Consider the following 26,265-nt stretch of genomic DNA (forward strand, 5'->3'; position numbering starts at 1 on the left):
TTTCACGCAGAATATAATTTTTCTCTATAATTTGTAAGAAGAGAAAAGATAGAGTCTTACTTTTCTAACAAGTAGACCCAAAAAAAAGACAACACATCAAGGTGAAATTATACTTTGGTCTTTTTCTTTTGTGAAAATGTGATTCTTACTTGTTTTCGTAGTTGTTCAATTTTCTCATTTCAAGTCAGAATGAGATTCTTCCCAAATCTCTTTAAATTTCTCTCCATTTTTCTCATTGGATTTCATTTTCTTTTCATCTTCGAAAACTTGTAATCATTTAGGAGGCTTCTATTTTCAAAATTGTTTAATATTTTGGATTGCAGGTTCTTCCTTGTTAGATCGTGACTTCAGTTTATTTTCGTTCTTGGATCTTGCTGCTTCCCCTTTGGTTACCCTTAGTGGAAAATCAGGTAAAAGGTGATCGAGTTGAGTTGGAAGTTAAAAATTCGGAAGATAAACACACGTTCTATGATAGATGTTATACAGAGCACATCAAAGGTTGATTATACTTTGGTCATTTTCTTTTGTGAAAATGCGATTCTTACTTGTCTTTATAGGTTGATTAAATTTCTCTCCATTTTTCTCATTTGATTTCATTTTCTTTTCACCAAAATTTACGTGTCTACATTGTTATTTTTACTTTTCCGAATACCTTCAATTTGATATCAGAGAGAGAGACTATTGGATATATAATCATTTCATTTTAGGTTTGATAAGAATCCGTTTGATAAATACTTTGTTTTTAATTCTTAACTATTGTGTTTATTAAAAAAAGAAAAAAAAGAAAAGCAGAATGGTTATCAGATAGGACCTTGTACAAAGCGTTTAATTTTGTACTACTTTTGTATCTTTCTTGGTACCAAGCCTCTTTTAATTGTTGATATTTTATTATAGACAGAGAATAGAAAACTTGATATCATCCCACAAGCATTAGCACGTTTTAGGAAAAACCCTGAATTGAAATTCGAAACTTTGATCATTCTTTCAGATAAGCAGACTTTCCATTTTAGAGGTGTTGACCCTAGAAACTACAAAGCCTACGTGGCGCGCAGGCCGAGTAATTAATGAGCTAATTACGTCCTTCGGTGAATGCGGGGCGTGCCAACTCGTCGGCCGAGGAGTAAATTTGTTGATGTTGCGTTGGGTCGCGCTACTGACTTCTGTGTCTTGCGATTGCGGCCGAGAAAGGAACACGTCTCGGCCTCTTGGGTTCTCGAACCTGAAGACAAGGTTACTATTCTTACGAAGTTCAAAATCAAATTCGGCTTTCAATGTGCCGAATGTAATAACTGTAACACCTCACTTCGCCGAGAAGGCTGATGAGATGACCTCGACCAATAAGGATTTAGAAACCCTTCTCGACCGAGACTTGGATAGGTAATCAATCGTTCTCGCCGCAGTGCTGTTGATGCCAACGGAAGATACTGCGAGACCGACTGACTCTACGGTGACAGAGCTATCTATGCCAACTTAAGATATCACCGGTTGCTTCCACAGTGCTGTTGATGCCAACGGAAGATGTGTCAGCGAAAAAGGAAAAAGAAAAATCACAAGTTGTGAGAGTTTGCGCAGGGCAATTTTGTATTGATTTGTGGGGCCTTTCCCGTTGCTGAATGTCTTGTATTTATAGTAGCAGAACACCGAGTCCGAATTCCAATCCTATTCGAACTAGGTTCCCTTCTCCGGATTAACATTACCTCGATCAATCTTATCTCTGCTAGGACTACGAATCTAGTCCTTAACTGAGCCGGATTCGCCTTCTAGTTTACTGATCTCGTCGAGAGTCCCTATTGTATTAGGACTCGACTTGCATTCTGATTTAACCGACCTAGGCTCGGAAGCCCATGAGCTGAACGCTCCATGACCCTTTCGCCGTACGGCTTCCCGGGCCGAGAGTGATTCCTCCCTCGGCCCAAACTTGTTATTTTGGGCCCAAACATTGCCCCCTCGCTTCTGAGGTCCTCGACCTGAAACCTTCGGCCGAGTTTCGGCCTTGAAGAAGCGAATCTATCACTCAGAATCCTAATACCCGAGTTCCAAGGCGCATTTATTGAACATGATCGCACGATCTTGATCCTGCTAAATCACTCGCCACGTGGCATCCTCTAACATGGCCAATCCCCAATAATGACGTCTGAAGCATGCGCCTGCCCGAACCGTCTTGCCATTATGACCACTATCTCAATCTGCGAGCCACTACCTCAGTCCGTGAGCCCACCTGTCATCGTGCAGGCGTCGAACCGTCTTTCGTCATTAACTTCGCCGTCACACGCGATCGTGCGCCCCCAAAACCTAAAACCGTCGGTCTTCTCAACCGTATTTCCCAAATGTTCATCATGATCAACGATTCCTCCGGTCGATTTTGTCCTTTGTTTTGAATTTCGAACGATTGCTCTTCCCTCCACAACTCTATAAATACCGAAATTCTCTCATTTGTACTTTACGCTTCCAAAATTTTCTGAAATCCCTTGCCATTGCTCTCTAGTGCATTCCTTTATTCCAAGTCTTCGTCTTCAAACCCCCAACCCAGAAAATCCTTTTACGCCGTGATTCTTTCTCATAATGGTGTCCTTCATCTCCAAGCTTTCCAAGGAATATGACCAGCATCAGAAGATTCTTGATCGGAGCTCGATCAAGACTATACGGTTTGAAAACGACATGAGCACTCAGCACCAGATCCTGGGTCCTCTCTTCAAGGCTGCAATACCGCCGACCATCACCGGCCTTCTCCAGGAGCACTGCCTAACACCCTTGTTTCAAGGGTTTGAATGGTCGCGATGGGACGCGGTGAAATCCCAGGGCTCCTGGCCTTCGACGACCACAACCTGGGCAGCCTGGGTCGTTCGAATGGAACGGCTCTTCGGCGATCAATGGAAGGCCCTCGGCATCTACGACGCCATCCTCCTCTCGTCCATGGATGTCGTCCTCGACAAGGAGCTTCTCTTAGCCGCTCTGTGCTTCTGGTGTTCGGCCACCAACACAATGGTTCTTCCCCTTAGTCCCATTGGTCCCACCGTCCTGGATATCATCGCCATTCTGGGGACTTCGGCAACCGGGATCCCCGTCGCCGCGACTCTTTCTAGGCACCCGTCGAATATCGATCTGAAGACGTTTTTCGACCGTCGAGCCTTCGAGACCCTGAACCGTGACGGTCACATCCCGTCGAAGGAAGACATTCAGAAGCTCCACAAGAACTTCTGTAATTACAACACCCTCTACCTTCACTTCGCCGGCCGAGGAGAAGAGGACCTGCGAGAATGAGAGCATGAAGTCTTCCTCTTTTATTGGTACAACAAATATATTTGTTGTACCAAGTCAAACAAGTGTTTGGTCGAGAACATGACGGTAGCCGAAGCCCTGGCTAGTGGTCACGTCCTGGCACTGAGTTCCAACATTCTCGCCCAACTCTTCCGCTGCCTGGCCGAAACAACCCTCCACAAGGTCGACCCACACCAGAATGGTCCCCTCTGGGTCTTCCAGCTCTGGTTACAAGTGTATTTCGTCTCTCTTCGGCCGGCCATAGCTGACTTCTCATCAACGGAGGCGCTTGGACCTCAGTTGGCCTCTCGACCGATACCTCCCCATCAAGCCGAAGAGGTATTTCGGTACCTCTTTGCTCTCGACGACTTCTCCAACGACGAGTTCCTGATATGTCGTCGTCGAGACTATCCTTCCTCCATCAAGCTGCCTACCTCTACATGGGGCGCAGAGGAAGAAGCAGATCTTCGTCAGACCTGGGGGTCGTTTGTGCTTGTTCGTGACCTCTCTCTCGGCTGTGACGGGAAACGGTCGGGTTGGGAAGTATATCATCCGAACTTCCTTGCCCGACAACTCGGCTATCTTCAGGGCTGCCCCGTCCCCATTCTCTCCTCCCGAACACTCCTAAGCCGAGGACGTGAGCCCCGTTCCTCGGAGACGGAATGTAACACGGCTGTGAGGGAGTTCCAAGAGCGTTGTCAAAAATTCCGTCTTCGACCGACCACCCCCGAAACCCATTGCACTGACACCTTCGGTGAATGGTGGGAAAATTACACTCAGGAGTTCTTTGGTGCTCCGGTCGAAGAGGTGCTAAACAGACTCTTTGGTGACCGTCCTAAGAGGGCATCGGCTCCCCAAACTCAAGGTAATTTTCATTTATCGCCGGTTCCTTCCAACCTTGCATATTGATTTGCCTTACTGAATTGTTCTTATCTTCTCAGGGAATCGGCCTTCGAGAAAGACGGAAACTGTTACCGCGGCCACGGTCGAGAAAAAATCGGCCCTGGTTAAAAGGGTTAAAACTGCTGTTCGGGCCGTGCCAACCAAACGACCTCGCCGAGAGGCCGAGCCGGCCATCGAGCCTCCGCCGCCTGCCAAGCGGGTAAAACAACTAGCAAAGAAGGGCGCACGGGAGATCCATGTCATCTCCAGTCAAACTACAGGGGCGACAACTCCCAGTGTTTCCCCTTCTCCCGCCGTTGTTCAACCCTCGATCGAGAAACAGCCTGCCCCGGCCGCAGAGACAGGTCGACCGCGACCTGTCTCTGGGGCTGGTACACCAGTTCTGCCTCCCTCCGTCGAGGAGGCACCTATTCCAAAAATGGTGGCCTCTGCGACCAAGGGAGCAGCCCCTGAAAATCCAAAACCCTCGGTCTTCATCCTGGAAGAGAGTGAAGGGAGCGATGAGGTCCCGCTGGCAGATCGCCCTCACTCTCGTCGGCAACCTCCCCCAAAGTCAGAGATGGTGGTTCAAGCCGGTCCCTCCACGGCTGATCGTGGCAAGCGCCCAGTCGAGGAGCCGACGGCGGCGGCCGATCCCCTTGCTCCTTCCCAGGATCAAGATGTTCCTGCCTCATTCGAAACGGCCGTTCAGGTCGGCCCATCTGCAGCCGACCGCGGCAAACGTTCACTCGAGGAACCCGAGGCGACGGCGGAATCGCCCGTCCATCCTCAAGACCAGGGCTTCCATATCCCTCCACAGGATGTTACCTCGGCCTTCGTAAGTATCTTCTACAGTCTTTCCTTGATTGTTTTTCTGCTCTAGAATTCTAAACGAAGACAATACTAAATGTCAGGTGCCCTTACATTCTTTTCACCGTCAATTCTACGTGCCGAAGGGCGTTATTTATATTTCTTGGCCGCCTCAGTGGCCATCAAACGTAGATAACCTCCATCGGCCGTGTGAATTGAGAAGCAATCTAAGACACTGGGCTCGGCCATTGAGTTCTTTAGGTTCGAGCAACGATCCTGGGGACATGGCCGAGGTCTCCTCTCGGCAGGTTAAAAAACAACGAAACCTTCTTGCTATTCTTGTCATGACTTTCTTTAAGCCTAACCTTGTTTGTACATGCAGGTTTCGTGGGAGGTCGAATTCAAAGCCCTCCTCTCCAGCACAACTGCAGAGTCCGGCCCTTCGGCCGCTCCAACTGAAGCTGCTGATCCAAACGCTTTAACCCAGCTGCGGGAAGTTTTGTCGCTCTCCGCGTCCCAAGTGCTAGAGCGCAATGGTCTTGATCAGCTTGGCGTATGTCTGAACGATCTTGGGGCCGACGGTCGCCTAAGTGAAGATGCCATCGTTCAGGCGTCGTCTGCCTTGGAGCGGGTTCGGGAGACATTTAGTGTCTTCCAGACTGCTCTAAAGGCCGAAGAGGATCTACAGACTGCCACGGCCGTTCAAGACACTCTTCGCCCAAAAATCGATGATCTGAGGGCAAAAGGAGAAGTACTAGCCGAGCTCGATCGTCAGATGGCCGAACTGGCAAAACGTCGGTCGGCCATTGCTTCCGAGCTTGCTAGAGACTTTGAATCGGGCGGAAAGGATCGCCTTACTGAATACGTGGCTGCAATAAAGCGGGTCGAGCGGTTGAAGCTGGACAAGAAGAACCGGCAAGCTGAGGTTATCATGGCCGACGTGCGGTGGTTGGAGTTGAAGGCCCTGCTCAGCACTCTTCTTCCCTCTTCTCCTTAAATGTATCTGAATGTAAACCAACCGACCTACTCATTTTGTAAATACTTATCAATTTTAATGGACTGGTTTACTATTCCCGCATTTCCCATGTGACTGGATAATATTTCTTCAAAAACTTCCCATTAATCGGTAATCTGTGGACCGCACCGGTTCGGTCTTTAAGATGATATGCCCCTTTTCCATATACCTTATGCACAATAAACGGCCCTTCCCAATTCGGCGACCACTTGCCGAACCTAGGATCTTTTATTCCTACGGGCAACACCGTTTGCCACACTAACTCACCCTCGCCGAATGTTTTCTGTCGCACCTTTTGATTATAGGCTCGCTCGGCAATCTGTTTTTTCGCCACTAATAAGTTATAAGCGTCAAGTCGTGCTTCTTCCAAATCTTCTAATTCCTGTCTCATGGACTGACTATATTCGGCGCTAAACAAACTACTTTGTTCAATTAATCGCAACGAATTTATGCTCAACTCGACTGGTAGCATTGCATCGTGTCCGTAGGTTAATGCGTATGGGGTTGTCGCAGTCGCCGACCGGGGCGACGTTTGGTATGCCCATAATGCCTCGTTCACCTTCAAATGCCACATGCCAGGCCTTTCTTTTATTATTTTTTTGAGGATACCGATCAACACTTTATTACTTGCCTCGGCCTGCCCATTCGCCTGTGGATAATACGGTGTGGACTGTTCCAGCCGAATTTTCAAATTGGCCGTGTATTCCTTAAACCTTTCGGCTGTGAAGATTGTTCCATTGTCGTTTATGATCGTTTCTGGCACACCGAACCGGGTCACAATGTGTTCCTCCACGAAATCGCAAACTTCTTTAGATGTTAACTCGGCATATGATTTTGCTTCGACCCATTTGATAAAGTAATCCGTTGCGACTATTATCCATGCATGCTTAGCAGCTCCAGAAGTCGGCGTGATTTTGCCGATTACATCCATGGCCCATCCTCTAAACGGCCATGGCTTAATGACCGAATGTAATGATTCGGCCGGGACCCTTTGTATAGGCCCATGGATTTGGCACTGGACGCATCTTCGTGCAAACTCGATACAATCTTTCAGTAATTTCGGCCAAAAATAGCCGTGTCGTCGGAGTAGCCATCGCATTTTACGTCCGGATTGATGAGCTCCGCAAATCCCTTCATGAACTTCCGAGATCGCCCGAGCACCCTCTTGGGGGCCGAGGCATAGCAGTAGTAATCCATCCTCCCCTTTTCGATATAACTCGTTCTGGTACGTGACATAGTTCGTGGCGTGAACTCGTGTCTTGCGACTATGTTTTTCATTGGGATTATCAAGGTACTGCATAATGGGTTTTCTCCAATCATCTGGTGTTGCCTCGACGGTGCAGACCTCTATAGTATCTTGTCGGTCTAACAACGAAGGTAAAGACATGACTCGAGTGCGTATTACATCGTTGAGCCGGAGGATTTGCTGGTTGACCAAGGCCGGGTATAATTGTCATAGCACCGGTATTTCTCGGCCTAGCTTGCCCCCCAGGAGTTGTGCACCAGAGGCAATTTGAGCCAGTTCATCTGCGTCGGTATTATGGATCCGGGAAACATGCTCGAACGTAATACCGGCAAAGGACTCGGCCAAATAGCTGGCAACCATGTGGTAGGGTGCCAGGGTACAACTCATGCATCGAAAATATCCATTAAGTTGGTTGATCACAAGTTCAGAGTCACCGAGGACGAGGGCACGGGTGGCCCGCAAGTCATGAAGGAGGCCAAGGCCGATGATTAAGGCTTCATATTCGGCCTGATTATTGGTGCAGTCAAAATCCAACTTAAGCGAAAAATACCAACGTTCATGATTAGGAGATTGAATGACAACTCCAACGCCGGCCGAGGATGAAGTACTGGACCCGTCAAAATACATCGTCCAATAGTTGTCACGTGCTTCCACCATGCCGATTTCAACATCGGTGTCCCCAAAACCATAGGGGGAAGGATGGTGAGCCAGGAAATCGGCCAATGTTTGGCCTTTGACAGCTTTTTGAGGCACGTATTGTAGGCTAAACTCGGACAACGCCATCGTCCACTTCCTAATTCTCCCTTTTACGATCGGCCAGGTAAGCATGTACCGGATGACGTCGGTCTGGGCAATGACTTGTGTGACCGACGGAAGCATGTAATGCCGGAGTTTAGAGGCGGCGAAGAACACAGCAAGACAGAGCTTCTCCACGGCGGAATAATTGATCTCCGGTGGATTAAGATTTCGACTGAGGTAAAAAATAGCCTGCTCTCGCCCGGCATCATTGTCTTGGGCAAGGAGGCAGCCGATTGACTTTTCAGCCGCCGAAATATATAGTTTGAGGGGTTTACCTCACCGAGGTGGAACAAGAACAGGTGGCGTTGTAAGGGAGACTTTGATTTGTGTAAATGCCGTCTGATGCTCGGTCGTCCACGCAAATGTATCCGAGTCCTTAAGTTTCAAAAGCGTGGAAAACGCTTTCATTTTTCCTGCCGAGTTAGTTATAAATCGGCAGAGAAAATTTATCTTGCCGAGTAAGGACTGCAGTTGTTTCTTCGTAGTCGGTGGTGGAGCACTGACGATTGCACGTGCCTTATTCTCATCGACTTCAATTCCCCGATGATGTACGAGAAAACCAAGAAAATTCCCAGCCGAGACACCAAAGGCACACTTGGCAGGGTTCATCTTGAGGTTGTGCTGACGCATGCGAAGGAAAGCCTGTCGGAGATCGTCCAGATGTGTCCGTTGGCGTTTAGATTTGACGACAACATCGTCGATGTAAACTTCGACGATGGTACCAATTAAATCATGGAAGATGGTGTTCATCGCCCGTTGGTACGTGGCGTAGGCATTTTTGAGGCCGAATGGCATAACAACCCATTCGTAAGTGCCGAGTGCCCCCGGGCAACGGAAAGCAGTTTTGTGCACATCGGCTTCGGCAATAAATATTTGGTTGTACCCGGCATGTCCATCCATAAAGGAGAAGATCGCATGATTCGCCACGGCGTCGATTAACAGATCTGAAATCGGCATTGTATACGCGTCTTTGGGAGTTGCCAGATTCAGATTGCGAAAATCGGTACAGATGCGCAATGCACCATTTTTCTTTAATACAGGAACGATATTTGCCAACCATTCGACATATCGAGCTGTCCGAATGAATCCGGCTTTCAAAAGCCTAACTAGTTCGTCCTTGACACTGAGTTGTACTTCGGTCGAGAATCGACGAGGTGGCTGACGGAAAGGTTTAAACCCGGGCTTAATACGTAATTCATGCTCGACCAGAGTACGATCTAAGCCGGGCATTTCATGATAACTCCAAGCAAAACAATCTTTGAATTCCGTAAGCAAGGTACGAAACTCGTCTTTCATTCGTTGGGGGAGTAACGCACTAATAAACAAAAGCCGTGGGTCATCGGCCGTCCCAACATTAATCTCTTCCAAAGGGTCCTTAACGAGGGGCCGATGATCTTCGAGCTCGGCCGGGGCGGCTCGAATTTCATCAAAAGATAATACAGGCCCATTATCTCCCTCAGCAAGGAACTCGACGAGGTTGACGCCCGAATTTGGTTGTTTAGATATCGTATACCAATGGGCCAGCAGTCGTTCCATAGTAGATGAAACCGCGGCCCTACGTGCTTCCCGATCGGTGTCAAACATCGGCTTCGGGGAGGAAGTTAGCTAATCCGAGTCTCGCCGAATCCTGCTGGACAGTCTCGGTGCCAACCTCGATAACTTTCTGAACGGAAATCCGAGTCGGCCGTCCCTCTTCATTGAAGCCTTGCAACGTAATATAGCCGACGTGATCGTCATAATACCGTGCTTGAATCATGTTGGCTTCGAAGGGCTGGCTATCGGCCGGATGAACAGTGACCGATTTGCCGTCCCAAAAGACAAGCACTTGGTACAATGAGGAAGGAATACAACTGGTTTGATGAATCCAATCTCGGCCGAGCAGTGCATTATACTCGGTTTTGGAATCAACCACGAAAAAGGCGGTCATATGGGTGCGACCGGCAATATTCACAGTTAACGGAAGCACACCTTTGGTGTGGGATTTGTCGCCAACAAAACTACTCATTGTGATTCCTGACGGAATAAGCTCGTCATTTGAACGGCGTAAGGCCTTCATGATGTTCAGGGGCATGATATTGACAGTAGCTCCACAATTGACAAAAACTTTAGAAACCGGATATCCCTCGATGTGTGCCGTTACATACAATGGCTTTAAATGGTGAAGCTTGGCCGATGATAAACGAGGGAACAATTCGGCCAAAGCAGCCTTTAGACTATCATCTTTTGTTGTTGGCTCGCCTTCAGCAATTGATACGAAATCAACATAGCCGGGTTCCTCAGCAACCACATCCCCATCGAGGAAATTTGGTTGAGCCGTGCTTGATTGAAAATCGGCAGGTAACACATGGACCATACTGATTTCCATATTATCCAGGACTGACGGGCCCAACTGGTCAAGACCTTCCTCGTTCGGTTGGTCGGCGACTACGGACTCAGTTATCGTCAGAGTCGGACAACGAGATTCTTCCGTCCCTTCTTCAATAATGTCACTCGGCGGAGCCGCTTCGGCCACTTGTTGGTTCTGCGTGACCGCCTCAGGTAAGGTCGAGATTGATAATGAACTTGGGGTCAAAACCTGAACCTGCTTCTGGTAGTGTAGCCGAGCATCCCTAGTGTCAAGATAAGCATCCAGACGGGCAATACATGCGATTTCATCGGTCGTAAGGCCGAAGAGAGAAACCGCCGAAAATACTTCAAAGTGATACCGTAAATACTGAAGGTCCTCCAGCGAGAAAGGAAGGTCAGCGACATCGATATCGGTATACGGGTCGACTTCAAATCCAAAAACACGAGCTTCTCGTATGTGCTGGAACCTTGCTTTCAATCCTGGATCTGAGGTCTTCTGGATGATCCGCTCAGCATCCGGACAAGTCAGGACAAGATCAATGGTGTCCTGACATGCCTTCGGCAAACCATACAAATCGTTGGCCGAATGTTTCTTATGAAATTCTCGCATATACTCCAAAGACTCCCCAAGGAACGGGGGATGCAAATTCCGTCGAATTTTGACCAAAGGCTCTTGTATAACTAGCGGGGATAATTTGCTTTCGGCCTCTTGCCTGAAATGTTCAAGACGTGCCTTCATTTCCCCTGGTCGAATGAGAAGTTTGATCCGTTTATCAGCTTCTTCAAACATGGTCTCGACGTCTTGATCGACCAGCCGTTTCCCCTGAGCCAACTCTGTCATAATTGCTGGAGGTGGTCGCTCATCCTCAGTGGCAACTGTATCCTTCGGCCGCCACTTAGGGGCCGAAGTTTCTTGGGCTGCTTGTCGGCGAGCCATGCAATCTATCCGTTGATGCCGGCGTTTCTGAGATTTGGACAACACGGTGTAGACGCCCTTCGAAGAATGGTATGTATACCAACGTTGATCTCTAGGCTCGGGAGGCTTGAAGGTCTTTTGACTCCGTGATGATCCTGAACTGCTAGAATTACGCTTATAGTAATCATCGTCATAAAATGAAGCATCAAAATCGAGGTGCCGCCTGACCGGGGGTGTCTCTTCCATCCGTACTTTAGGACCGAGCCTCCCAAAAACCCCATGATGTTGGCCTTCATTGGCTATCTTTTCCCGAGTTACGGCCACGGGTTGCGAAGAAGGCTTCTCCTCTGGTTCACTGTCGACCTTCGCTCTACATTTCCTGCACAAAACCGCCGTCCCACTATGTTCGTCGGTGCTATAATCCATCATAGGTTTGACAATAGCGGGCCCCGTTAAAGCCGTAGGTAGTTTATTTGAACGAAAATCGACCATGAAACGTGGCCGAACATTCTGATTCCGCGGGCGTTGTGTCTCAACCACTTCAGCCTTGCCTTTCCCTTTGTCCTTGGGTAGGTACGCGTCGACCATGTTTACTGTTGCCGTGGGGAACGGATCAGTATCAACACTCATCCTCTTCTCGGGGAACTTCAATTTGCCATTATCAATCCAGCTTTGGACGTTATCACGAAATACGACGCAATTGTTTGTCGTGTGTTTGCTCGAATTGTGGTATTTGCAATACACCTTTCCTTTAAGCTCTTCGGCCTTAGGAATGTTATGACCGGGCCGAAGCTTAATGATTCTTGCTGATAACAGTTGGTCAAAAATTACGTCAGCCTTGGTAATATCAAAAGTATAAACCTTTGACGGTTTCGATGTTCCTTCAGTGGCCGAGCGACTTTTGGCTTCTCTAGAATCAACCTGAGTCAATGCCTTGCAAATGTATGGCTTATCTATTACTATCTCAGCCGCATCCACACTAACACATTCATCCTCGGTTGATGCATAATTGACAGTAGGGTTCTTGTAAATCGTTCCCCGAGTTGGAGTCTTCGAAATCTTTTCCTCGCGGAGCAAATAATCATACTGCTCGACATGTTGGGCCAATTCGTACATATCCTGAAAATTTGCCCCCAAAAATTTCTTTTTGTATTCGACGTCAAGGCCATTCAAAGCAAGCCTGACAAATTCGACTTCGGGTAAAGGCACTCGGCACCAATTCCTAGTCGATTTGAACCTGGTAAGATAATCCATTGGTGACTCATCAGATGCTTGAGCCATCCGTGCTAATGAAGAGACTGACATCTCCATCCCCGGCCGATAAAACTGCTCGTGGAACTTCTCGACCAACTCCTCCCAGTTTTGGACGGAATTAGGCGGGAGATTGATGTACCAGGCAAACGCCGAGCCGGTCAATGAAAAATTGAACAGCCGTAACTTGTGGAAATCACTATTAACATCTCCGCATTGCGCGGTGAAACGAGCCACGTGCTCCAATGAAGACAGGGACGATTCACCAGCAAAAAGACTAAAATCTGGGATCTTGAAACCCTTCGGGTATCCAAACGTCTCCACGTAAGCTGGGTACGGATGAATAAACTTGGGAAACTTCGGCCCTTTCTTCATGGCCGAGTCGATCATCCGCTGAACTTCGGTCATATCAACAGGTGTTGCTTCGACCCTCTGGTCGGTCCCGTCTGACCTACTATTCGACCCTCCTCCTTTCTCCAAGTTAATTGGTTTGAGCGGGGCAGGAATAGGCTCGGCCGGTACAATCGGTACCGGGTTGTTTCCTGGTAAACAAGGTTGGCGAAGATCGAAAGGCCTGCTGCCACCAACTTGACTAACCAACATTTCGAGCAGCCTGGTTTGTCGGTCATTGGAACTGAGTATCGCGTCATGCAACTTGTCAATGCCTCGACTAAATGTCTGCTCGACTGACCGAGACTGCTCGTCCAGTCGCTTTTGAAGAAACGACCTTGTTGGTGGATCAGATCCTTCACCATCATCCTCGTCACACTCTTCTACTACCCCTTCAGTGAGAATGCAGGTGTTCCTGTTAGGGACTTCTGGACCGCGGAGTTGACTGCCGAGATTAACTTCTCTTTCTCGGCGGGTCGCACTCGTGGACTCAGGTGTCACGGCGCTAAGGGGATTCTGCGCCTGTGGCACACTTTGTCCCGTGCTTTGATTCGGCAAATCAGCTATCGACTTTCCCATAGTGGTTTTCTTTTTTACCGATCGTGTTTCAATTGGCATGAACTTCGTAGTTTAGCACTGGGTCCCACTGGGCGTGCCAAAATGTTGACCCTAGAAACTACAAAGCCTACGTGGCGCGCAGGCCGAGTAATTAATGAGCTAACTACGTCCTTCGGTGAATGCGGGGCGTGCCAACTCGTCGGCCGAGCTCGGCCGAGGAGTAAATTTGTTGATGTTGCGTTGGGTCGCGCTACTGACTTCTGCGTCTTGCGATTGCGGCCGAGAAAGGAACACGTCTCGGCCTCTTGGGTTCTCGAACCTGAAGACAAGGTTACTATTCTTACGAAGTTCAAAATCAAATTCGGCTTTCAATGTGCCGAATGTAATAACTGTAACACCTCACTTCGCCGAGAAGGCTGATGAGATGACCTCGACCAATAAGGATTTAGAAACCCTTCTCGACCGAGACTTGGATAGGTAATCAATCGTTCTCGCAGCAGTGCTATTGATGCCAACGGAAGATACTGCGAGACCGACTGACTCTACGGTGACAGAGCTATCTATGCCGACTTAAGATATCACCGGTTGCTTCCACATTGCTGTTGATGCCAACGGAAGATGTGTTAGCAAAAAAGGAAAAAGAAAAATCACAAGTTGTGAGAGTTTGCGCAGGGCAATTTTGTATTGATTTGTGGGGCCTTTCCCGTTGCTGAATGTCTTGTATTTATAGTAGCAGAACACCGAGTCCGAATTCCAATCCTATTCGAACTAGGTTCCCTTCTCTGGATTAACATTACCTCGATCAGTCCTATCTCTGCTAGGACTACGAATCTAGTCCTTAACTGAGCCAGATTCGCCTTCTAGTTTACTGATCTCGTCGAGAGTCCCTATTGTATTAGGACTCGACTTGCATTCTGATTTAACCGACCTAGGCTCGGAAGCCCATGAGCTGAACGCTCCATGACCCTTTCGCCGTACGGCTTCCCGGGCCGAGAGTGATTCCTCCCTCGGCCCAAACTTGTTATTTTGGGCCCAAACAAGAGGTGATTGAGCAGTTTGAGTTACAGTTTTCTATTTTTTTCTTACGTATTTTTCCTTTCGACAGCTATTATGCATATATTTCATTGTATACATTTTCAAATGCACATGAACAAGATCACTCCCTATAATTGTTGAACTGAAAGATTGGTCGGCTAGTAGGTCATGGTGGGCAGTTTATTCAGAAACCTATTTTGCATTCTTTTTTTCGCCGGTGAGAATTCTGGCGGTGGTGAATAGGTTGGGCAGTGGGAACTGAAAAGAGGAAGGGCGTGCATGTAGAAGAAAAACCAAAGACCAAAGCTTCACTACTAGAATTCTAGCTAAGTAGCTATAGGACACCGTTTTTTACACACTGCAGACACCGAAGTACATTATCGGCGGGCTTTGAAACTCGGACACCGAAGATCAGTGTCGTTAACAAAATGTATTCGAGACGTTGTGCCTTGGTGCTAACTTTTCCTGTTTCCTATGCAAATATTTTCTTGTTCTTGTGCTTTATCTTTCAGATATCTTCAAGGGCTTTTTATGTTCTTTTTCTTTTCTGTAATTTGCCCCACACCAAACATTTTCTCTCAAACAAAACAATCCTCTCTCTCACACTTCGTCACCCTTTTCTCTCTCACTCCCTCTCTTCCTCACGAAGGCTCTTCACCGAGTCTCTCTCTATCTCCCGCAGATACAAAAACCCACCATCACCAACACCACCTATGCATCACCAACAATCCCTCTCTCTCTGTCTCTGTCTTCCTCTTTGCTTCAGATCAGATTTGGGTTTTTCCAAACCGCCTTAGATCTGATTTTTTTTTTCTTTTCGGTTTGAGTTCATATTTTTTGTGATCTGAATTGTATATTTTCAGATCTTGCATGGGCCTTCATGTGTTAGAGATTTGATTTTTCGTTTTTTGTTTTTAATAATTGTCGCTGCATGCAATTTTTTGATAATTCATATGATGGATTGTTGTTCTGCAGTGATGAGTGTTGAGTACAACAAGGTTTTGTAGTGAGGAGGATGCACTGACAGGTATTACTATTCTCCTTTTCTCTATCTTCATTTTTCGTTTTCTTTATGCTTATTAAAAACTTCATTTTTGTCGCTCTTGTAAGTAATTTATGATGTTTATTTATGGTATTTATGCGTTGTTAACTTTTATGGTGTACCAGAACCAAAAAAATGAAAAAGATGATTTAATAATCGATTTAGTCAGAAATAAAATTAGAGTTTAATCAGTGTTAGTTTTTATTATTTCAACTTTGTTTAATTAAAATGTATTATCAGACAAGTTGTTGTAATGGATTTTTATCACATATAGTCCTTAAATTGGAAATTTGATCAATGTAAATCTTGAAAATAAATACCTTAAATTAACGTGGTTGGTCTGTAATAATTTTGCCAAAAATTTTGTTATCCACTTCTCTGGCACATATTTGAATTCCATATGTTCAATAAAATATTGCCATATGGATAGATGATTCAAAATAAAAAGATAATTTGAAATGGACAACACAACCACCCCACTTAAGGTCTCAAACCCCTCCTCAAGCCTGCACAATCTCAAATTCCGTTCTTTTTTAAATGTGCTGGCACCTTCTTAATTTCAATACGCAAATCAATTGAATTCCTTGAATTCAATCCGCATTCGTAAAAATTAACATTTTTTTAGCAGATTCATTCAAACCCCTTACCCCTCACTTAAAACTACATTTGGGTCTCTATATTTTTGTACAAAATTACCCATAATATAAACAAAGTAACCGGTCTGAAAGATTGAAACTCCATCAGCTCAGCCTCTCCAGCTCAAACCCTCAAGACTGCACTACCACCACAGAAGAAAAGACCCATCGTACGGCTTGGACCTAGCCGCGGTGATGAGAAGACGAAGGAGGAAACGTTGTCGTTCTTCACAACGTGCCGTTCTCTGAGATCTTGTCGTGTCGGCCGGATAGTGATTTTTGCGGCGTCGATGGAGGTGGGGACTGGAAACTCTTCGTCGATCGATGAAAATAAAATGGAGACGGAGGGGATTGCAAAGCAGCTTGGGTGTGTTTGGTTGCGGTTACATGTGGGGCGAGGTGGGGTGGGGGCTGTAGTGGTTGATCGGTGGGACGGGAAGAAAGAATATGGTTTTTTCTTTTTCTATTTTTTAAGTTTATAATTATACAAAACTATTTTTTATTATTTAAATCTTTTTAATCCACATGGTCATAATTTGACCGAGATTGAATATATTCTACTATTTCTTTGTACCCCGATATATAGAAATGGTGGTGTTTGTCACTAGTTCTTGTAGGGCTTCTTATTTAAAATTATGAAACATTTGCTTTTTTTTTCTTTCTTCCTTCCACATATGCTCGACTAACATAAAATCTGGTTGAATGAATGGACAGATTGAACATGACAGCTCCAATTGTTCCTACACTTCTTAACCGTAAAAACTATGAAAGTTGGAGTTCTCGGATTGAGAGCTACTTGCTGGCCGAAGATCTTTGGGACATTGTCGAACACACCTATGACTTTGAAAACGAGGCTTTGAGGAAGAAGGATGTCAAAGCCTTATATGCAATCAAGAATTCTTGCGGGGATGATACGTATAAACTTATAAAGGACCTAGACTCGGCCAAAGACGCATGGGATACCTTGTCTGAAAATTTTAAACTTGGATATAATCGATATAATCAATCATCAGATGAAATAGGTACGTACGTATATATTGAAGAAAGTTGAGACTTTACTGTAAAATCAATTGATAATATAACAAGTAGACCAACCTCTTATGATCCCTTGCAAGATTTCTCCTTTTTAGAATTCTTTGATCTTCACATTCTCACATGCATGAAAAGTTCAAGGAAAATAGAAAAGCTGATAAACATAGGGCAGTGGTTATACATTGGAGGTGATCTATTCTGATTTGAGGAGGAATATTTTGTAATTATTATAGATTATCTCGGTACGCACAACAATTATTTCTTCAGTACTATTTTTAAACGTAGGAATTTGGACGAAGGGATGAAAAGGAAAAAAAGGAATTGAATTCGACAAAAAGAAAAAAGAAAAATAGGAATTGAATGGCATCTATCATCTAAACATCAAGATTTTCATTCTCAGATAAGAGGACAATTCTTCAAGCGTATCCGACTCCGACTCCGACTCCGACTGATCGTGATGCTAGGCCAGAGTTGGCAATGGAAGAAGGGCACACTGGAGGTATATATGTATATACCTTGATCCTAACAAATTAAGACATCTATTTAATGATAGAAAGTTTAAGCGTAACTTGGCTCACCACTATCAACACCGGTAGTGTCTTTTACTTAATCAAGCACCTATTACTAGGTGTGGAGTTTATCACAAAATACTTCGGTGATATTAGAATTAGAATCTCTGTTATATAAATTATATAACCTTTTCTCTTCCGTATTTTGAATTATTTGGTTATGTCCATTAGGTAGAAATGCAGGACTGCTACTAACAGCTTTATTAATCCATTCTCTTTTAGTTTATCTGCCGCAGAATTTCCCATTTGTTTTCAAATTGTATTTAATTATTTTCATTCAAGTATGGGAAAGTTAGCAATTGCTAAACATGGTAGGACATGATGAGAGCAATGCCAACAATATCCATGAAACTTTCGTCAAATATGTGGGGTCTAAAGATTGGGATAAAGCGATCAAGTTTCTTCGCCAACATCGCCAGTTACGAAGTGCAAGAATTTTTAACGGTACGGCCCTTCACTTCGCAGTCAAAAGGTTAAGCAAGTGCAGCGTGCGCAATATAGAAGAGTTGGTGGACTTAATGGAAAAGGAAGACTTGGAAATACAAGATATCCATGGTTATACAGCTCTGTATCATTTAGTAAGAGAAAATCCAGAAATGGTTGAAGTAGCCAAACGAATGGTTGCAAAGAACCACAATTTACTTACAAATTTACCTGATGATGACACCCAGAACCCTCTAGTTATCCACGCTGAGTGGAAGGAAAAAGGGGAAAGAATGGCTCGCTATCTCTATTCCTTCACTCGTGAAACACTAAGGGAGCGTTTGTTGCGCCGGACTATCTCGGACTGGACTAGCTTCAAGGACTAAGCTGGATTGGCTTAGACTAGACTAAGCTGGACTAATTTAGTGAAGCGTTTGGTGCAGTGTTAGACTAAGAAGCTGGATAATAACAAATTCTAATATTATATTATTTAATATATAAATTATTAATATTTTATTATGATCTAGGTGACCGGAGATGACGAGGAGTCTATCGGGAGTGGTTGTTGAGCATGACGAGGACGAGAGAGGATAGTCTTAGCTAGTCCCATGGTTATTGGAGGGTCTCACTAAGACCTCTTAGTGAAGGGTTTTGTCCATACTAGTCCCCTTTAGTCTCATTAATGTTAGTCCCAGCATGGAACAAACACAGTATTGGACTAACAGTTAGTCCAGTCCAGTCCAGTCCCACTTAGTGAGGGCAAACAAACGCCCCCTAAGAGTTGTCGATGGTGCTGAACTCATTTCTCTCGGTTTTCTTCGCAGGAGATTTGGTTCAATTTTTCTCTGCATACTTGCAATACATACTGGTCGAGTTTCAAACATGACCTATTTTTAATGTCAATCTTTTCCTGTGTGAATTTTTTTTTTTTTTTTTGTGTTACAATTTTTTATTTTCTGCATACTTATAGTGGTTTTTTTTTTCTTTTCACACTTCTATTATATACAGATATTGTGTGGGATTTGATTCAACGTTACCCACAATTGGCTGTGGCTAAAGACTACAATGGGGATATTCCCTTAGCAACATTGGCCAATAACCGTTTAGCATTTTTAAGTGGAAGCCGACTCAATTTATGGGAAAAATTGATCTATTATGGTTAGTACAAATTACAATATTGCTTTTTTATTTTCTCATCATATTTTGTGTAACTGCAATTTTTCTAAATGAAAAAACTTGATATAAGTTCAATTTTGTGATTCACAATTAGGAATAGTCCACTTTTGTAAAATTGGTCTAGTGACTAGGATTACACATCGGTATCCCAATTCTTCTTTTTTCTTTCTCCTTGAACACCATTATTAGTTCAAAATCTACTGTGGTTTTTGCTGGATTCAAGATCAAATCTTCTGCAACCAAAATAGGTGTGGCCTTACTCATTGTTTGACACATAATAAGTTTATGACGACGAAGTTAATAAAAGTTAAGTTTATAAGCACATGTCAATCAATGATTGAGGCCGCAGAGAGGCGACACCCATTTTAGGTGCAAAAGATTTGATCTATGCTGTTGGTTGTTGACACACCCCGATCTTAGAATCAAGGCGTGCTGGCGTCACGCCTTGATTCTAGGATCGGGGTGTGTCATTTTGGTATCAGAGCCTAACCTCGGCCGCGAGTGTGCCGACGAGGACATCGGGCCCCTAAGGGGGGTGGATTGTGACATCCCACATCGCCTAGGGGAGTGATCCTTAAATGTGTATTCCTATCCCTACCTAGCACGAGGCCTTTTGGGAGCTCACTGGCTTCGGGTTCCGTAGGAACTCCGAAGTTAAGTGAGAAGGACGCCAGAGCACTCCCAGGATGGGTGACCTACTGGGAAGTTGCTCGTGAGTTCCCAAAAACAAAACCGTGAGGGAATGGTAAGCCTAAAGCGGACAATATCGTGCTACGGTGGTGGAGCGGGCCTGGGAAGTGATCCGCCCTGGGCCGGGATGTGACAGTTGTTGGCTCGGCTGTTGAGATTTTATTTTTATTTTTCTCATTTAAAAGAATGAATTGTTTTGTATAATCCATGTGGCACTGTTTATTAGACTAGTAGACCACATATGTGTGCCATGTCAGCACACTAACATAATAAGTGACATAATTCTAACGAAATGATCAAATTGATACGTGACACTCAATTTTAAGTACAACATTGACCAATTTTGAAATTTATGACCACAATGATGAGTTAGGTCAATTTCAAATACCACTAAAAACCCTTTCCAAAATGGATCATGAGGTTTCAATTTTCTCACATTGCTCCCTAAGTTTTTAAATCGTAGTAATTTACACCTTTTGTCTAACGAGTTATTTGAATCTTTGTTAATTTTGATGACATGGTGAGCATGAAACCCGCAATTGAATTGATATGTAATTAGCATTTACAACACATTGACTAAAAAACTGATCAATTTAATGAATAATTAGACATTCAAATATACAAAATGTGTAAATTGATACAATTTTAAAATTTTAGGGTGTAATGTGAGAAAATTGAAACCTCATGGCTCATTAAAAAATCAAATCAAACTTTGAGGATGTAAAATGTAATTATCCCTTACAATTATTACTCAAATTCCAACTTGACTGAAATACAATTTTGCATCTTTTTAAGGTAGAGTCCCACTTTTAAATATTGGGTTACACCTAAAATCAAATATGACTTTTGACTCCAAATTTTGGAGAGCCTAATGAAATTTGAAATTCATGTCTTTACTTTGCGACAATAAAGATAAGGGTAATTCTATTGCGAATAATTTTCATGTAAACTTGTGGGTGCACTTCCTTATTCACCCAATTGTAAATAATGATTTTTTTTTGTTATTGTAAATAATGATTTTTATCGTAAAATGTTACAATTGAAGTCGTTCATATTTTTAATTAATAATTATCTGAAAGTCATCTCTACAAAACAACAATCAAATTGAAAATTGTTTAGTCATTCATACGTATTAAACGAATCAACAGTTTGATAACAAGTAACGTTCTCATGTTACATAATTATTCAGTTACAAGTAATGCATGAATACGTAATTAACATACAAAACTTGCTTCATAAGAATATTTCCTTGAATTAATGGTTGGGCTTGTGTTCTTATCTTGATAGGTATACGCATAAAACCTCTTCTTCCCATTAAGGAAAGTGACCAGAGTGATCAAAGGCATCTCTCAAACCAAAAAGAGAATCAAGGGCCTCTGTCAAACCAAAATGAGAATCAAAGGCATCTCAATTCCTCAGGTATTTTACATGTCTGCAATGCAATTTGGCTTTTGTTAATGCCATGGTAATTTGTTCATCTTCATTCCATATTTCCTACTTAGGTTATAAATAAGGTTATCTCCAACCGAAGGCTGGCCAGATAGCTCGTTTTAGCCCTCTGATCCTTCAAGAAATTAATAATTTAATGAACAATACATGACTATATTTGCTTCCATCTCCAACCAAGGAACAAAAGGTTATAAGTAAGTCGACAAAACGAAATATCACACTGCTCAAGCTTGATTTATTTAACTTTTTTGGAGCTCAAGCCAGGCTTGACTTTCTTGTGATTCGAGCTCAGCTAGAGTGAGCTTAAAAAACTCAAGCTTGATACCAAGCTCAAGCGGTTTTGATTGAGCCATTTAGGGCTGGTTTGGTATTGTTGTACTTTGAAAAAAAGCTGTTGTGAGAATAAGCGGCTGTGCTGTGAGAATAAGCGGCTGTGAAAAAAATCAGCAGAGTGTTTGGTAAACTTTTTTGTAAAAGTGCTTTTGAAAAAAAAAAACAGTCTGATAGTGGGTCTTTTCATTAAAGGAGCACTGTAGCTCCATGTGCTTTGAAAAAAAGCCAGTTTTCCAAAGCTACAAATAGCAGCTTCAGCTTTTTCCTTTGATTTCAGCTTATTCTCACAGCAGCTTCCAAAATAAGCTCTTTTTTTTCAGTTTACCAAACACCTTAAACCCTCACAGCTTTTTTTCATAGGTGCTTTTTTTTTTAAGCACCTCACTCCCAAACCGCCCCTTACTATTCTAAGTTGGCCCGGTCTTGTAACAAAACTTAACAACTTGACAACGCATTGTAATAAAATAATATATAAAGCACAATTAAATGTTATAGAGATCAAAAGTTTAAACTAAATTTGAAAACCAAATGATGTGTCACAAATATGAAATAAACACATTAATTAGTACTTAGATAATAATTCAATCATTAATATTCACATCATTTAGTTTAGAAATTTAATCTCCCTAGCATTATCTTTCCTATAACACAAAATTTCCAAACATATTATTTCAGATAGTCATATAAACACGTGTTTTTCTTTTGATAATTGGAAACCAGTAGGAGGCCAATTCATCATGCCTGTAGTTTCTTTGAAAAACCGAAAGGACGAGGGGACATGATATCGATCTCCGCATTAAAAAGAAGGGAAACTGAATATAAATCTAATTTAGAAAAAAAAAAGCAGTAAACATAATTCTTCAAAAGTAAAATCTCGAACATGAAAACCCCATAGGGTTGGTCACCGTGGAAAATGAACAAAGGTTTAGAACGCCAAACCTGTTAACTCGAGTTCAAACTCTTACAATTGCACTTCTTGGGACCACAAACTCTGATTTGCCATACCGTTTTGACTTGAGGATTCCTCCTTTGAAAGAGATTCGGCTTACTCTTGTGTGTATTAAGCAAAGAACAATCCTCTGTTTCCTTGTTTTGTAGTTGTAACATATTCTCTCTCAATAATAGTGTGCGCGTGCACATATATTTTGTAGGTATATATGTGTGTTTCTAATTGGACTTGTAATGCAGTAATGGGTTTGTTCCGAGGACTAGTGACGAATCTTCAAAAAATTTTGGGTAGGTCACGCATTCATATTGCTAATTGATTTTTTTATGATTGTTTTATTAATAATTAAAATTATTTTAAAATAATTGTAATTTTATATTTGTTTTCTTGAATGAACTTAGGAATCAATCATATATATGAGATGAAATTGATGCACGAGCGGGTCCAACAGTTTCTACCTCTCATGTGTAAAGCCACAAAAAATACACATGAAACTAAGGCCTTTAAGGCAGCACTGTGTGTTGCAGCAGAATGAGGGCATGTGGAGTATATTACTCATTTCTGTATAAATGAATTAAATGATGAGTCATTTCCTATACCTGTAAGTTTCATTACGAGCAAAAACTATCAAAGCTTGTTCCAAATTGCCGCTGAATGTCGTCACCACAAAGTTTATAATCTTATTTATGTCCTCTATGAGTTGTTCCATGAACAAGATAACAATGCTAGCCAAGGTCCAATACAAGACAATGTAGGGTGGAGAAATTACTTTGGCAATAATATGCTACACACAGTGGCAAGTATTACCCCATTGTCACAGATTGATCACATTCGAGGTGCAGCTTTGCAAATGCAAAGAGAACAACAGTGGTTCAAGGTGACTATTTATCTGTCAATCTACCTCTATATACATATGTGCCTATATTTAGTCTATATGTTGTTTATACATATTTTTGTGGCTATAGTTTTACTCTCATTTTCTCTTATTCCCCTCCCTTATTTTGTTATTTTATTTATTCAATTTCAAAGAAAAAACAGAGAATGCAGAATTACTTAGAAATAAAAAATAAATAAAAAGTAAAAGCTTGTCTACGTGAACAAGCATGATAAGAAAATATTGAAATTAAAAAGAAAAACATTATTATGTACTACGTACTATACTATCATCCTATGTAACTTAACTAGTGATTTAGGGTTATGTGGTGTCTCAAAGACCAAATGTTCAAGGATTAATATGAAGAGATAAGGATTTCATACACTTCCCAAAATATCTTTTGTCGCCAATAATGCAGGAGGTGGAGAGCCATGCATATCCAAAGGATCGTGAACATGTAAACGGAGATAATATGACACCGCGAGAAATATTTATGGAGAATCACAAAGAAATGGGAAAAGAGGCAGAAAAGTCAATGAAGGAAACATCAACTTCTTGTACAGTTGTAGGTGCTCTCATTGTTACCATAATGTTTGCTGCAGCATTCACAGTTCCGGGTGGAAATGATGAAAATACAGGCCTTCCTAAATTCTTAACTAAAAAGGTATTCACAACATTTATAGTTTCAGATGCAATCTCGCTCTTTTCTTCAACAACTTCGGTTATCATGTTTTTGGGCATTCTCACATCACGTTATTCCGAAGATGATTTTCACAAATCTTTGCCCACAAAAATGATAATAGGCCTTTTCACCCTCTTCTTATCTATCGCCACCATGATGATTGTCTTTTCTTGTGCCCTTTACATTATGCTTGATGGGAAACCATCGATTGTTATTCCAATCATTTTGCTTGCCAGCGTTCCAATTGCCTCCTTCATCTGGATGCAATTTCCGTTGCTTGTTGCGTTAATCATTTCTACTTTTGGGCGGGGAATATTTGATAAGAAACCATATAAAAAGTCGTTGAATTCCAGTGTTGTCTTTACTTAAGTTTGGATTTGCTACTTTTTAAGAAACTTGTAAAGAGAATCCAATGTATGCGCTTTCTATTAGTATTTGGCCCATTACGAATGTGATTTTTCCTTGGATAATAATGTATGTTCTTTGATCATAAAAGAAAATTCCAACTTCAATTTATATTTTCGAGTTTTCTTTTTTGGTGAATTTCTATTTTGAGTTTGTTTCTAAGACAAACTCTCTCTATGAGCTCTATTTTTTGGTCGATAAAATGAATTGATTGAAGCAACCCAAAAAGGGGAAAAGTTCAACAATGTTATCTCAAGTAGAAAAAAAAAATATAAAGAGACTAACAAAACTAAGCCATACAGGCATACAAAGGGAAGGCAGTAGGCACTGTCGAGCCACAATAAATAAAGTACCGGAGGACATGGTAATCCATCACGTGATATAAAGAAAACAACCGTTCCTTAACCAATAAAATCAAACTCTCAGGATGGTGAGAATAAGAAAAAAACTACTTGATAGTTATGTTGACGAAAGAAGTAAAAAGTGTTGATAATGAATCTCATATTGATTGGAAGATTGACCTTCCATGAACTTATATGTAAGTTGGGCTACTCACCATATCGTTAATCGATTTTATGGTGGAACCTCAACTTTCTTATGGTATGAGAGTAGATTGGCCTACGTGTGAAGGCCAACGGCCACACATGCTTTACATCATTCAATTCGTATTGCTCACGTGTTTGGCTTGAAAATTCACAACATGTGAGGGGCCTGTAAGGATGTGAAGGTAAAAGAATCCTACAATAATGAAAGGAGAAACCTTGCAAAGGAAAAGTGGAGATAACCTTTGTTCTCCTATTTGCTGCATTATGGGCCATGTTGATACTGGTAAAACTAAGTTGCTGGATTGTATCCGAGGCTCAAATGTTCAGGAAGGTGAGGCTGGAGGTATTACTCATAACAGATTGGAGCAACATATTTTCTTCTGGGAACATCCGTGAGAGGACCGAGGAACTGAAAGCTGATGCGAAGATGAAGGTCCTTGGTCTTTTGGTCATTGACACCTACGGGCACGGCGTTCAGGTTTATGTGATATTGCTATGCTGGTTGTTGACATTATGCATGGCTCAGAGCCTTGGACAATAGGGTCACTCAATCTTTTTAAAATGCGGAATACGGAATTCATTGTTGCATTGAATAAGGTGGACAGACTCTACGGGTGGAAAACCTGCCGCAATGCACCCATTGTGAAAGCAATGAAGAAACAATCTAAGGATGTACAAAATAAGTCCAATATGAAGCTCGCTACAAGTGCCGCTGGCGGTGAAGGGATTCCAGATTTGCTATTACTATTGCTTCAGTGGACGCTGAAAACTATGGTTGAGAAACTCACTTTCAGCAGTAAAATGGTTAAGGTTACAGAAGGCCATGGGACAACAATTGGCATTGTATTGGTTAATGGTGTGCTTCATGAAGGAGATCAAATAGTTGTTTGCGGCATGCAAGGGCCTATTGTTACTACAATTCGAGCTTTATTGACACCACATTCAATGAAAGAACTTCA

The 26,265-nt window shown here is 42.9% G+C and overlaps 2 protein-coding genes across 4 annotated transcripts in view; both read left to right on the forward strand.

Annotated features, from left to right (window-relative positions):
- Positions 1–26,265, forward strand: part of LOC139188020 (NADPH-dependent diflavin oxidoreductase 1-like) — a 33,390-nt gene that overhangs the window by 6,043 nt on the left and 1,082 nt on the right. The gene's annotated exons all lie outside the window — the stretch shown is intronic.
- LOC114827093 (uncharacterized) lies at positions 245–24,872 on the forward strand. 3 transcript variants are annotated; one of them, XM_029108719.2, is made up of 11 exons: positions 245–410; positions 15,481–15,532; positions 16,897–17,204; positions 17,615–17,713; positions 18,099–18,535; positions 18,981–19,038; positions 19,215–19,364; positions 21,360–21,491; positions 23,043–23,090; positions 23,202–23,677; positions 24,093–24,872. In XM_029108719.2, exons 3-10 carry the CDS (start codon positions 16,904–16,906, stop codon positions 23,333–23,335), a joined length of 1,359 nt encoding a protein of 452 aa, XP_028964552.2. In that variant the 5' UTR covers positions 245–410; positions 15,481–15,532; positions 16,897–16,903; the 3' UTR covers positions 23,336–23,677; positions 24,093–24,872. The 3 variants fall into 3 exon arrangements, with proteins under 3 accessions (XP_028964552.2, XP_070661006.1, XP_070661007.1); XM_070804905.1 differs by having other exon boundaries at positions 276–498; XM_070804906.1 differs by lacking the exons at positions 245–410; positions 24,093–24,872 and having other exon boundaries at positions 15,068–15,532; positions 23,006–23,090; positions 23,202–23,446.

Source organism: Malus domestica, chromosome 09 (assembly GCF_042453785.1).
Source record: "Malus domestica chromosome 09, GDT2T_hap1".
NCBI classification, from domain to species: Eukaryota; Viridiplantae; Streptophyta; class Magnoliopsida; order Rosales; family Rosaceae; genus Malus; species Malus domestica.

Bases quoted from the DNA above. Each gene is read 5' to 3' on its own strand.
- LOC114827093 (XM_029108719.2), top strand. From the start codon at position 16,904: ATGACAGCTCCAATTGTTCCTACACTTCTTAACCGTAAAAACTATGAA. The intron at 17,714-18,098 runs GTATATATGTAT...TAAACATGGTAG, and splicing joins GGAAGAAGGGCACACTGGAG to GACATGATGAGAGCAATGCC. The intron at 23,091-23,201 runs GTAGGTCACGCA...GAATGAACTTAG, and splicing joins GAATCTTCAAAAAATTTTGG to GAATCAATCATATATATGAG.